Genomic DNA, 12,703 nt, shown 5'->3' with positions numbered 1-12,703 from the left:
CTGACATACAGGTCCTTCTCAAAAAATTAGCATATAGTGTTAAATTTCATTATTTACCATAATGTAATGATTACAATTAAACTTTCATATATTATAGATTCATTATCCACCAACTGAAATTTGTCAGGTCTTTTATTGTTTTAATACTGATGATTTTGGCCTACAACTCCTGATAACCCAAAAAACCTGTCTCAATAAATTAGCATATCAAGAAAAGGTTCTCTAAACGACCTATTACCCTAATCTTCTGAATCAACTAATTAACTCTAAACACATGCAAAAGATACCTGAGGCTTTTAAAAACTCCCTGCCTGGTTCATTACTCAAAACCCCCATCATGGGTAAGACTAGCGACCTGACAGATGTCAAGAAGGCCATCATTGACACCCTCAAGCAAGAGGGTAAGACCCAGAAAGAAATTTCTCAACAAATAGGCTGTTCCCAGAGTGCTGTATCAAGGCACCTCAATGGTAAGTCTGTTGGAAGGAAACAATGTGGCAGAAAACGCTGTACAACGAGAAGAGGTGACCGGACCCTGAGGAAGATTGTGGAGAAGGACCGATTCCAGACCTTGGGGAACCTGAGGAAGCAGTGGACTGAGTCTGGTGTGGAAACATCCAGAGCCACCGTGCACAGGCGTGTGCAGGAAATGGGCTACAGGTGCTGCATTCCCCAGGTAAAGCCACTTTTGAACCATAAACAGCGGCAGAAGCGCCTGACCTGGGCTACAGAGAAGCAGCACTGGACTGTTGCTAAGTGGTCCCAAGTACTTTTTTCTGATGAAAGCAAATTTTGCATGTCATTCGGAAATCAAGGTGCCAGAGTCTGGAGGAAGACTGGGGAGAAGGAAATGCCAAAATGCCTGAAGTCCAGTGTCAAGTACCCACAGTCAGTGATGGTGTGGGGTGCCATGTCAGCTGCTGGTGTTGGTCCACTGTGTTTCATCAAGGGCAGGGTCAATGCAGCTAGCTATCAGGAGATTTTGGAGCACTTCATGCTTCCATCGGCTGAAATGCTTTATGGAGATGAAGATTTCATTTTTCAGCACGACCTGGCACCTGCTCACAGTGCCAAAACCACTGGTAAATGGTTTACTGACCATGGTATTACTGTGCTCAATTGGCCTGCCAACTCTCCTGACCTGAACCCCATAGAGAATCTGTGGGATATTGTGAAGAGAAAGTTGAGAGACGCAAGACCCAATACTCTGGATGAGCTTAAGGCCGCTATTGAAGCATCCTGGGCCTCCATAACATCTCAGCAGTGTCACAGGCTGATTGCCTCCATGCCACGCCGCATTGAAGCAGTCATTTTTGCCAAAGGATTCCCGTCCAAGTATTGAGTGCATAACTGAACATTATTATTTGATGGTTTTTTTGTTTGTTATTAAAAAACACTTTTATTTGATTGGACGGGTGAAATATGCTAATTTATTGAGACAGGTTTTTTGGGTTATCAGGAGTTGTAGGCCAAAATCATCAGTATTAAAACAATAAAAGACCTGACAAATTTCAGTTGGTGGATAATGAATCTATAATATATGAAAGTTTAATTGTAATCATTACATTATGGTAAATAATGAAATTTAACACTATATGCTAATTTTTTGAGAAGGACCTGTAATATTCATTGTTTATATTTTAGAATACACATTTACCTAGATACCTATGTACCGTTAATATACTTGTATCTCTTCTCTTAGCTGCAGCTCCATCAACAGGATCCACAGTGGGTCCAACAGTCAGTAGTACAGGACCAGTCCAGACAGTGAGCCAGTCTTCTACCACTACCAATGTGCCCGCCTCTACAGTATCTCCTACAGATGTCACTTCAAAACCATCTACCACAGGTATGCTAACTTTATGAGCAACTCAAATTTTCATATTAACGTTATGTTTATTTTTTCCGAATAAACACATATCTGGAAAACATCAGTGAGGAGATGTTGACTGATCTGTTCTTTATTAATAAGCTTCTCTCTTTAGTTTTTGTAAGGTAAATTTGTCCCTGATACTTAGAGAATGTGTCCCAGATTTCTTCACTACCACCTTACTACTGCAGATATAATAATCATTGCTTGTAATCTAAAATACACATTTGCCAATACAGTTACTGTTAATATACTTGGATGATATCTCTTTGCTTAGCTGCAGTTCCATTAACGGGAGCCACAGTGAGTCCAACAGTGAGTAGTACAGGACCAGTGCAGACAGTGAGCCAGTCTTCTACCACTACCAATGTGCCCACCTCTACAGTATCTACTACAAATGTCACATCAAAACCATCTACCACAGGTATGCCACCTTTTTGTAAATCAGATTTAAACATTACTTTATTTTGAAACCATAAGGAAGGACGGATCTATAATTTTTAGCAGGTTTCCTTAGGCTACGTTCACATTAGCGTTAAGCTAATGTGCGTCGGGTTTGCGTCGGCGACGCAGCGGCGACGCATGCGTCATGCGCCCCTATACTTAACATGGGGGACGCATGCGGTTTTTTTTGTTGCGTTGTGCGACACATGCGTCTTTTTTGCCGCAAGCGTCGGACCAAGAAAACGCAACAAGTTGCATTTTTCTTGCGTCCGATTTTCGGCAAAAACCGACGCATGCGTCGCAAAACGCAGCGTTTTTGCGTACGTTTTGACGCGTTTTTGCGTGCGTTGTGCGTTGCGTCGCCGACGCAGCGGCGCACAACGCTAGTGTGAACGTAGCCTTATTTAGTAATTTGGCTCAGATTTCTTTCTTAACATCGTACTTCGCACTACTGCTGACATAGTAATCATTACTATTAAGTTAGAATACATATTGGCCTGTTTAGACGCTGTTATTATGCTTAGAATATATCTGTCCCCTAAGCTGCAGCTCCATTAACACGAGCCACTTAGTGGCTTAGCAACTGCAGACTGGGTTGGGCAAGCTGAAATAACTGAGTTAAGCTACTACTCTTGCAGCACAACATTTCTCAAATTACTAATTTAAAACTTGATTTTAGGGATATTTTTTCTGAGTTCACAATTTTCAAGAGCTGACTAATGATTTCGGCAATATGGATGCTGCACCTCCCACATGTCCTCCTGGTTTGCCGTAGGCTACTTTCCTAGCTATGTGAAGCATATAATTGCCAATGGCTGCACTTTTTTACTTGCGTCTCCCAACCCCGATGTTTAATCTATTACAAAGGTTTTTTTTTTACAGTATAGGGCTATAAAATGACAACTACATTTCAAAGGGTGTTCTGTCAGCTTCCTTTGGATTAAATGGTATATGGAAGAATAAGAGGTTGAACGTGATGGGTCTAGGTCTCTATAAACTCTATATACAGTAACTATGTGCCATTCACAAAGGTCGAGGAAATTATAACTCCAGATAAATTATTATCATATTTCAAACTTCTGAATAAAAAAAAAATATTGGTCAACAGTCACTGTACTGTTTATGTAGGGTTAGGTCTCAATCACATGAGCATTTCCCAGTCTTGTGCATTAACATAGTTATTATTGCCAGGGAGAGGATCAGATCTTATCTTACAGCATTGCAAAAGACTTTCCTATCATCATAACTCCAGAGACAATTTATTATTTTCTCTGTTGCCAAGATCACATTGTTTAATTCCTATGTTCTTTCCCCAGCTGAGGCTCTGATTGTTCCAGTAACTAATGCGCCTGTGCAGCAGCCCAATGGACCCAACACAACAACAGCATTAACTACAGGTGGGCTTCCAAACTCTCTCATATATTCCCTCATCTGTGACTATGATCGGACTTTGGTGAGTAACATAATTTCATGTTTTATGTTATCAACAGAAGTGAGTCCAACAGTCAGTAGTACAAGACCAGTCCAGACAGTGAGCCAGTCTTCTACCACTACCAATGTGCCCACCTCTACAGTATCTCCTACAGATGTCACTTCAAAACCATCTACCACAGGTATGTTACCTTTATGAGTAATTCACATTTTTACTTCATTTTCTGTTGTTTTTTTTATTAAATATACCTCTGGAAACCATCAAGGAGGAGGCAGTGGCAGATCTGTTATTTTTACTAGGTTTCCTTATTTAGTTGTTGCAATGAAAAATTGCCCCTGCTGTTAATAGAATATGTCTCAGATTTCTTGATCACCAGCTTACTACTGATAATCATTGCTATTAATATAAATTACACCTTTCCCTGTATAGGTACTATTAATATACTTATAACATATCTCTTATCTTAGCTGCAGCTCCATCACTAGGATCCACAGTGAGTCCATCAGTCAGCAGTACAGAACCAGTCAAGACAGTGAGCCAGTCTCCCACCACTACCAATGTGCCCACCTCTACAGTATTTCCTACCAGTGCCACTTCAAATCCATCTACCACAGGTATGCTACCTCTCAAGCAACTCAGATTTTCCATTATTGCTAGATTTTGTGTAAAACACCAATCTTGAAACCATTAAAGAGGAGACGCTGACGGATCTGATATCTTTCCTTTATATTTGCCTAATTAGTTATTGTAATTGAAAATTGCCCCTGCTGTTTACAGAATATGGCTCATATTTGTTCATTACCACCTTATTATTATTTATAACACATTACAATTAATTTTTCTGCAGCTCCATCAGCAGGAGCTGTGGTGAGTTCATCAGTCAGTAGTACAGGACCAGTCCAGACAGTGAGCCAGTCTTCTACCACTACCAATGTGTCCGCCTCCACAATATCTCCTACAGATGCCACTTCAAAATCATCTACCACAGGTATGCCACCTTTACAAGCAATTCACATTTGCTTTTGTGGTTTTTTTTTGTGCAAAACACCTATCTGGAATCTATTATTGATGAGATGTTGACGGATCTCATATTTTTACTAGGCTTCCCTACATAATCATTTTAGTAGAAAATTGCCCCTGGCTCAGATCTCCTCATTACCACCTTACTGCTGTCACATGATAAGCATTACTACCAAACTGGAATACACAGTAGATCCAATTTTATAACATTGCCAAAGACTTTCCTAATGTCATAACTCCTGTGACATTATACAGCGACAGTGTATTTCCTCTGTTGCCAAGATCCCATTGTTTAACTCCTATGTTCTTTCCTCAGCTGAGGCTCTGATTGTTCCAGTAACTAATGCGCCTGTGCAGCAGCCCAATGGACCCAACACAACAGCAGCACCAACTACAGGTGGGCTTCCAAATTCTCTCATATATTCCCTCATCTGTAACTATGATCAGACCTTGGTGAATAACATCATTTCATATTTTATGTTCTCAACAGAAGTGAGTCCAGCAGTCAGTAGTACAGGACCAGTCCAGACAGTGAGCCAGTCTTCTACCACTACCAATGTGCCCACCTCTACAGTATCTGCTACAGATGCCACTTCAAAACCATCTACCACAGGTATGCCACCTTTTTGTAAATCAGATTTAAACATGACTTTCTGGGTATTTTTAAAAAAACACTTATTTTGAAACCATAAGGAAGGACAGATCTATAATTTTTAGCAGGTTTCCTTATTTAGTAATTTGGCTCAAATTTCTTTCTTAACATCGTACTTCGCACTACTGCTGACATAGTAATCATTACTATTAAGTTAGAATACACATTGGCCTGTTTAGACGCTGTTATTATGCTTAGAATATATCTGTCCCCTAAGCTGCAGCTCCATTAACACGAGCCACTTAGTGGCTTAGCAACTGCAGACTGGGTTGGGCAAGCTGAAATAACTGAGTTAAGCTACTGCTCTTGCAGCACAACATTTCTCAAATTACTAATTTAAAACTAGATTTTAGGGATATTTTTTCTGAGTTCACAATTTTCAAGAGCTGACTAATGATTTCAGCAATATGGATGCTGCACCTCCCACATGTCCTCCTGGTTTGCCATAGGCTACTTTCCTAACCATGTGAAGCATATAGTTCCCAATGGCTGCACTTTTTCTTTGCGCCTCCCAACCCCGATGTTTCATCTATTTCAAAGGTTTCTGTTAGAGTACAGGGCTATAAAATGACAACTACTTTTAAAAGGGTGTTCTGTCAGCTTCCTTTGGATTAATTGGTATATGGAAGAATAAGAGGTTGAACGTGATGGGTCTAGGTCTCTATAAACTCTATATATTCAGTAACTTTGTACCATTCACAAAGGTTGAGGAAATTATAACTCCATATAGATTTTCATATTTCAAACTTCTGAATAAAAAAAAATATTGGTCAACAGTCACTGTACTGTTTATGTAGGGTTAGGTCTCAATCACATGAGCATTTCCCAGTCTTGTGCATTAACATAGTTATTATTGCCAGGGAGAAGGATCAGATCTTATCTTACAGCATTGCAAAAGACTTTCCTATCATCATAACTCCAGAGACAATTTATTATTTCTTCTGTTGCCAAGATCACATTGTTTAATTCCTATGTTCTTTCCCCAGCGGAGGCTCTGATTGTTCCAGTAACTAATGCGCCTGTGCAGCAGCCCAATGGACCCAACACAACAACAGCATTAACTACAGGTGGGCATCCAAACTCTCATATATTCCCTCATCTGTGACTATGATCGGACTTTGGTGAGTAACATAATTTCATGTTTTATGTTATCAACAGAAGTGAGTCCAACAGTCAGTAGTACAAGACCAGTCCAGACAGTGAGCCAGTCTTCTACCACTACCAATGTGCCCACCTCTACAGTATCTCCTACAGATATCACTTCAAAACCATCTACCACAGGTATGTTACCTTTATGAGTAATTCACATTTTGACTTCATTTTCTGGTTTTTTTTTTATTAAATATACCTCTGGAAACCATCAAGGAGGAGTCAGTGGCAGATCTGTTATTTTTACTAGGTTTCCTTATTTAGTTGTTGCAATGAAAAATTGCCCCTGCTGTTAATAGAATATGTCTCAGATTTCTTGATCACCAGCTTACTACTGATAATCATTGCTATTAATATAAATTACACCTTTCCCTGTATAGGTACTATTAATATACTTATAACATATCTCTTATTTTAGCTGCAGCTCCATCACTAGGATCCACAGAGAGTCCATCAGTCAGCAGTACAGAACCAGTCAAGACAGTGAGCCAGGCTTCCACCACTACCAATGTGCCCACCTCTACAGTATTTCCTACCAGTGCCACTTCAAATCCATCTACCACAGGTATGCTACCTCTCAAGCAACTCTGATTTTCCATTATTGCTAGATTTTGTGTAAAACACCAATCTTGAAACCATTAAAGAGGAGACGCTGACGGATCTGATATTTTTCCTTTATACTTGCCTAATTAGTTATTGTAATTGAAAATTGCCCCTGCTGTTTACAGAATATGGCTCATATTTGTTCATTACCACCTTATTATTATTTATAACACATTACAATTATTTTTTCTGCAGCTCCATCAACAGGAGCTGTGGTGAGTTCATCAGTCAGTAGTACAGGACCAGTCCAGACAGTGAGCCAGTCTTCTTCCACTACCAATGTGTCCGCCTCCACAATATCTCCTACAGATGCCACTTCAAAATCATCTACCACAGGTGTGCCACCTTTACAAGCAATTCACATTTGCTTTTGTGTTTTTTTTTGCAAAACACCTATCTGGAATCTATTATTGATGAGATGTTGACGGATCTCATATTTTTACTAGGCTTCCCTAAATAATCATTATAGTAGAAAATTGCCCCTGGCTCAGATTTCCTCATTACCACCTTACTGCTGTCACATGATAATCATTACTACTAAGCTGGAATACACAGCAGATCCAATTTTATAACATTGCCAAAGACTTTCCTAATGTCATAACTCCTGTGACATTATACAGCGACAGTGTATTTCCTCTGTTGCCAAGATCCCATTGTTTAACTCCTATGTTCTTTCCTCAGCTGAGGCTCTGATTGTTCCAGTAACTAATGCGCCTGTGCAGCAGCCCAATGGACCCAACACAACAGCAGCACCAACTACAGGTGGGCTACCAAATTCTCTCATATATTCCCTCATCTGTAACTATGATCGGACCTTGGTGAGTAACATCATTTCATGTTTTATGTTATCAACAGAAATGAGTCCAACAGTCAGTAGTACCGGACCAGTCCAGACAGTGAGCCAGTCTTCTACCACTACCACTGTGCCCGCCTCTACAGTATCGTCTACAAATGGGACTTCACAACAATCTACCGCAGGTATGCCACTTTTTTGTAAATCAGATTTAAACATGATTTTCAGGTTTTCTTTTTAATAAACACTTATTCTGAAACCATAAGGAAGGACGGATCTTTAATTTTTAGCAGGTTTCCTTATTTAGTAATTTCAATGGAAAATTAACCCTGCTGTCAACAGAACATGGCTCAGATTTCTTTATTACTATCATACTTCGCACTACTGCTGACATAGTAATCATTACTATTAAGTTAGAATACACATTGGTCTGTTTAGACGCTGTTATTATGCTTAGAATATATTTCTCCTCTAAGCTGCAGCTCCATTAACATGAGCCACTTAGTGGCTTAGCAACTGCAGACTGGGTTGGGCAAGCTGAAATAACTGAGTTAAGCTACTACTCTTGCAGCACAACATTTCTCAAATTACTAATTTAAAACTTGATTTTAGGGATATTTTTTCTGAGTTCACAATTTTCAAGAGCTGACTAATGAGTTCAGCAATATGAATGCTGCACCTCACGCACGTCCTCCTGGTTTGCCATAGGCTACTTTCCTAACCATGTGAAGCATATAGTTCCCAATGGCTGCACTTTTTCTTTGCGTCTCCCAACCCCGATGTTTCATCTATTTCAAAGGTTTCTGTTAGAGTACAGGGCTATAAAATGACAACTACGCTTAAAATGTGTTCTGTCAGCTTCCTTTGGATTAATTGGTATATGGAAGAATAAGAGGTTGAACGTGTCGGGCCTAGGTCTCTATAAACTCTATATACAGTAACTATGCGCCATTCACAAAGGTGGAGGAAATTATAACTGCAGATAGATTTTCATATTTCTAACTTCTGCATTAAAGGAAGATATCGGTCAACAGTAACTGTACAAATTATGTAGCTTTAGGTCTCATTCATATGAGAATTTCACAATCTTATGCATTAACATAGTAATTATTGTCAGCGAGAGGATCAGATTTTATCTTACAGCATTGCAAAAGACTTTCCTATCTGTTGCCAACATCCCATTGCATAATTCCTATGTCTTATTATTCCAGTAACTAATGCGTCTGTGCAGCAGCCCAATGGACCCAACACAACAGCAGCATCAACTACAGGTGGGCTACTGAATTCTCTCATATATTCCCTTATCTGTAACAATGATCGCATCTTGGTGAGTAAGGCTAGTTTCACACTAGCGTCTTGCTGAGCTGCGGAAGGCTGCAGACTTCCTCCGTGAAGCCCTGCCCACGGCCGCTCCTCCGCCGCTCAGCTCCTCCTACGTCCGCATGCGGCCTGCGCACTTATCTTTAACATTAGGTATGCAGGTCGTGCGGATGTATGCAGATGCCACCGCACGCATCATTTTGATGATGCAGAGAAAATAAGAAATTCCAACCAGCTGCATTCGACGCGGGGGTTTCACGGAGGAAGTCCGCAGCCCTCCGCAGCTCAGCAAAACGCTAGTGTGAAACTAGCCTAACATCATTTCATGTTTTATTTTATCAACATAAGTGAGTCCAGCAGTCAGTAGTACAGGACCAGTCCAGACAGTGAGCCAGTCTTCTACCACTACCAATGTGCCCGCCTCTACAGTATCTACTACAAATGTCACATCAAAACCATCTACTACAGGTATGTTACCTTTATGAGCCATTTACATTTTCACATTACGTTTAATGAAAAAAATAAAATTAAAATAAAAATGCATATCTGGAAACCATCAGTGAGGGGCTGTTGAAGGATCTAATAATTTTACTAGTCTTCCCTAATTAGTAATTATCATGGAAAATTGTCCATGCTGTCAAGAGAAAATCTATCAGATTTCTTCATTACACCTTACAACTGCTGATGTTATAATCCTTACTAATAAGCTAGAATTCACATTTGCTTATAAAGGCACTGTTAATATACTTACTGTATAATATACCTCTCCCTAAAGCTGCAGCCCCATTAACATTAGCCCATTAGCAACTGCAAGCTGGGTTTGGCAAGTTGAAATAGTTGAGTTAAGTGTGAATACCCTTGCAAGACAACATTTCTTAACCCCTTAACGACCGCCGATACGCCTTTTAACGGCGGCCGCTAAGGGTACTTAATCCACAGCGCCGTTAATTAACGGCGCTGTGGAAAAAGTGAATAGCGCCCCCCAGAGTCGGATTTTCTCTGGGGTCTCGGTTGCCGAGGGTAGCCGAGACCCCAGAGAACATGATTCGGGGGGTTTTTACCGACCCCCGAGTTGCGATCGCCGGTAATTAACCGTTTACCGGCGGTCGCAACAAAAAAAAAAAAAAACGCGATTTGCCGTTTAATTTCTCTGTCCTCCGATGTGATCGCACATCGGAGGACAGAGAAATGTGGTCCCCGATGGCCCCCAATAGCCCCCCAATACTTACCTACCTCCCCCGGTGCTCCTCGTGTCTCCCCATGGGCGCCGCCATCTTTTTTCCGGGAAAAAATGGCGGGCGCACGCGCAGTGCACCCGCCGCCCGGCACCCGGATGTTCTTTGGGGTCTCGGCTGCCGGGGGTAGCCGAGACCCCAAAGAACATGATCGGGGTCGGTTTGCACCGACCCCTGCTTTGCGATCGCCGGTAATTAACAGTTTACCGGCGACCGCAAAAAAAAAAAAAAAAAGCGATCAGTTATTTTTCTGTCCTCTGATGTGATCGCACATCAGAGGACAGAGAAATAGGGGGATTCGGGGACCCTATCATACTCACCCGGGGTCCCTGGGTCCTCTTCTGTCTTCTCCTGCCAGCCGGCTTTTTCATCATGGCGGGCGCATGCGCAGTGCGCCCGCCATCTGCTGCCATCTGTCGGCCGGCAGGAGAAGACAAGTTGGGGCTAAAATTAGGGTTAGGGTTAGAGTTAGGGTTAGGGTTAGGGTTAGGGTTAGAGTTAGGGTTAGGGTTAGGGTTAGGGTTAGGGTTAGAGTTAGGGTTAGGGTTAGGGTTAGGGTTAGGGTTAGAGTTAGGGTTAGGATTAGGGTTAGAGTTAGGGTTAGGGTTAGAGTTAGGGTTAGGGTTAGGGTTGGGGCTAAATTTAGGGTTAGGGTTAGGGCTAGGGTTAGGGTTAGGCTACTTTCACACTAGCGTTTTTTGGCTTCCGTCGCAATGCGTCGTTGGAGAAAAAACGCATCCTGCAAAAGTGCTTGCAGGATGCGTTTTTTCTCCATTGGCTTGCATTAGCGACGCATTGCGACGGATTGCCACATGTCGCATCCGTCGTGCGACGGATGCGTCGTGCTTCGGCGGACCGTCGACACAAAAAAAACTACATGTAACTTTTTTGTGCGACGTGTCCGCCATTTCCGACCGCGCATGCGTGGCCGGAACTCCGCCCCCGCCTCCCCGCACCTCACAATGGGGCAGCGGATGCGTTGAAAAAACAGCATCCGCTGCACCCGTTGTGCGGCGCTTACAACGCTAGCGTCGGTACGTCGGCCCGACACACTGCGATGGGCCGAGTACGACGCTAGTGTGAAAGTAGCCTTAGGCTTCTTTCACACTTGCGTCGGTACGGGGCGGTCGCAATGCGTCGGCCCGATGTACCGACGCACGTTGTGAAAATTGTGCACAACGTGGGCAGCGGATGCAGTTTTTCAACGCATCCGCTGCCCAGTCTATGTCCTGGGGAGGAGGGGGCAGAGTTACGGCCACGCATCCGCGGAAATGGCGGACGCGACGTACAAAAAAAAGGTTACATTGAACTTTTTTTGTGACGACGGGGGCTAAAGTTATGGTTAGGGTTGGGGCTAAAGTTAGGGTTGGGGCTAAAGTTAGGGTTAGAGTTGGGATTAGGGTTAGGGTTTGGATTAGGGTTGGGATTAGTGTTACGTTTGGGATTAGGGTTGGGATTAGGGTTAGGGTTGGGATTAGGGTTAGGGGTGTGTTGGATTTAGGGTTTTGATTAGGGTTATGGTTAGGGTTGAGATTAGGGCTGTTTTGGGGTTAGGGTTGTGATTATCGTTAGGGTTGTGATTAGGATTATGGATCGGGTTGAGATTAGGGTTAGGGCTGTGTTGGGGTTAGGGTTGGAGTTAGAATTGGGGGGTTTCCACTGTTTAGGTACATCAGGGGGTCTCCAAACACGACAGCCAATTTTGCGCTAAAAAAGTCAAATGGTACTCCCTCCCTTCTGAGCTCTGCCGTGCGCCCAAACAGTGGTTTACCCCCACATATGGGGCATCAGCGTACTCGGGATAAATTGGACAACAACTTTTGGGGTCCAATTTCTCCTGTTACCCTTGTGAAAATAAAAACTTGGGGGCTAAAAATCTTTTTTGTTGGAAAAAAATATATTTTTTTATTTTCACTACTCTGCATTATAAATTTCTGTGAAGCACTTGAGCTTTCAAAGTTCTCACCACATATCTAGATAAGTTCCTTAGGGGGTCTAGTTTCCGTTTCCAAAATTTGGTCACTTGTGGGGGTTTCTACTGTTTAGGTACATTAGGGGTCTGCAAACGCAACATAACGCCCGCAGACAATTCTATCAAAGTCTGCATTCCAAAATGGCGCTCCTTCCCTTCCGAGCTCTGCCGTGCGCCCAAACAGTGGTTTACCCTCACATATGGGGTACCAGC

General features: G+C 42.2%; 1 protein-coding gene across 1 annotated transcript in view; it reads left to right on the top strand.

Annotated features, from left to right (window-relative positions):
* LOC143799021 (uncharacterized) overlaps window positions 1–12,703 on the top strand; it is an 87,526-nt gene that overhangs the window by 11,003 nt on the left and 63,820 nt on the right. The window contains exons 19-34 of the mRNA XM_077281136.1: window positions 1,703–1,849; window positions 2,148–2,294; window positions 3,631–3,711; window positions 3,805–3,927; window positions 4,214–4,360; window positions 4,594–4,734; window positions 5,083–5,163; window positions 5,257–5,379; window positions 6,405–6,485; window positions 6,577–6,699; window positions 6,986–7,132; window positions 7,366–7,506; window positions 7,852–7,932; window positions 8,026–8,148; window positions 9,175–9,234; window positions 9,632–9,751. Coding sequence (XP_077137251.1) covers window positions 1,703–1,849; window positions 2,148–2,294; window positions 3,631–3,711; window positions 3,805–3,927; window positions 4,214–4,360; window positions 4,594–4,734; window positions 5,083–5,163; window positions 5,257–5,379; window positions 6,405–6,485; window positions 6,577–6,699; window positions 6,986–7,132; window positions 7,366–7,506; window positions 7,852–7,932; window positions 8,026–8,148; window positions 9,175–9,234; window positions 9,632–9,751 — 1,866 coding nt within the window. The remainder of the gene's footprint in view (window positions 1–1,702; window positions 1,850–2,147; window positions 2,295–3,630; window positions 3,712–3,804; window positions 3,928–4,213; window positions 4,361–4,593; window positions 4,735–5,082; window positions 5,164–5,256; window positions 5,380–6,404; window positions 6,486–6,576; window positions 6,700–6,985; window positions 7,133–7,365; window positions 7,507–7,851; window positions 7,933–8,025; window positions 8,149–9,174; window positions 9,235–9,631; window positions 9,752–12,703) is intronic.

Source organism: Ranitomeya variabilis, chromosome 1 (assembly GCF_051348905.1).
Source record: "Ranitomeya variabilis isolate aRanVar5 chromosome 1, aRanVar5.hap1, whole genome shotgun sequence".
NCBI lineage: Eukaryota > Metazoa > Chordata > Amphibia > Anura > Dendrobatidae > Ranitomeya > Ranitomeya variabilis.
Note: the sequence above shows the minus strand (reverse complement) of the source record. Positions and strands in the feature narration are given on the sequence as shown.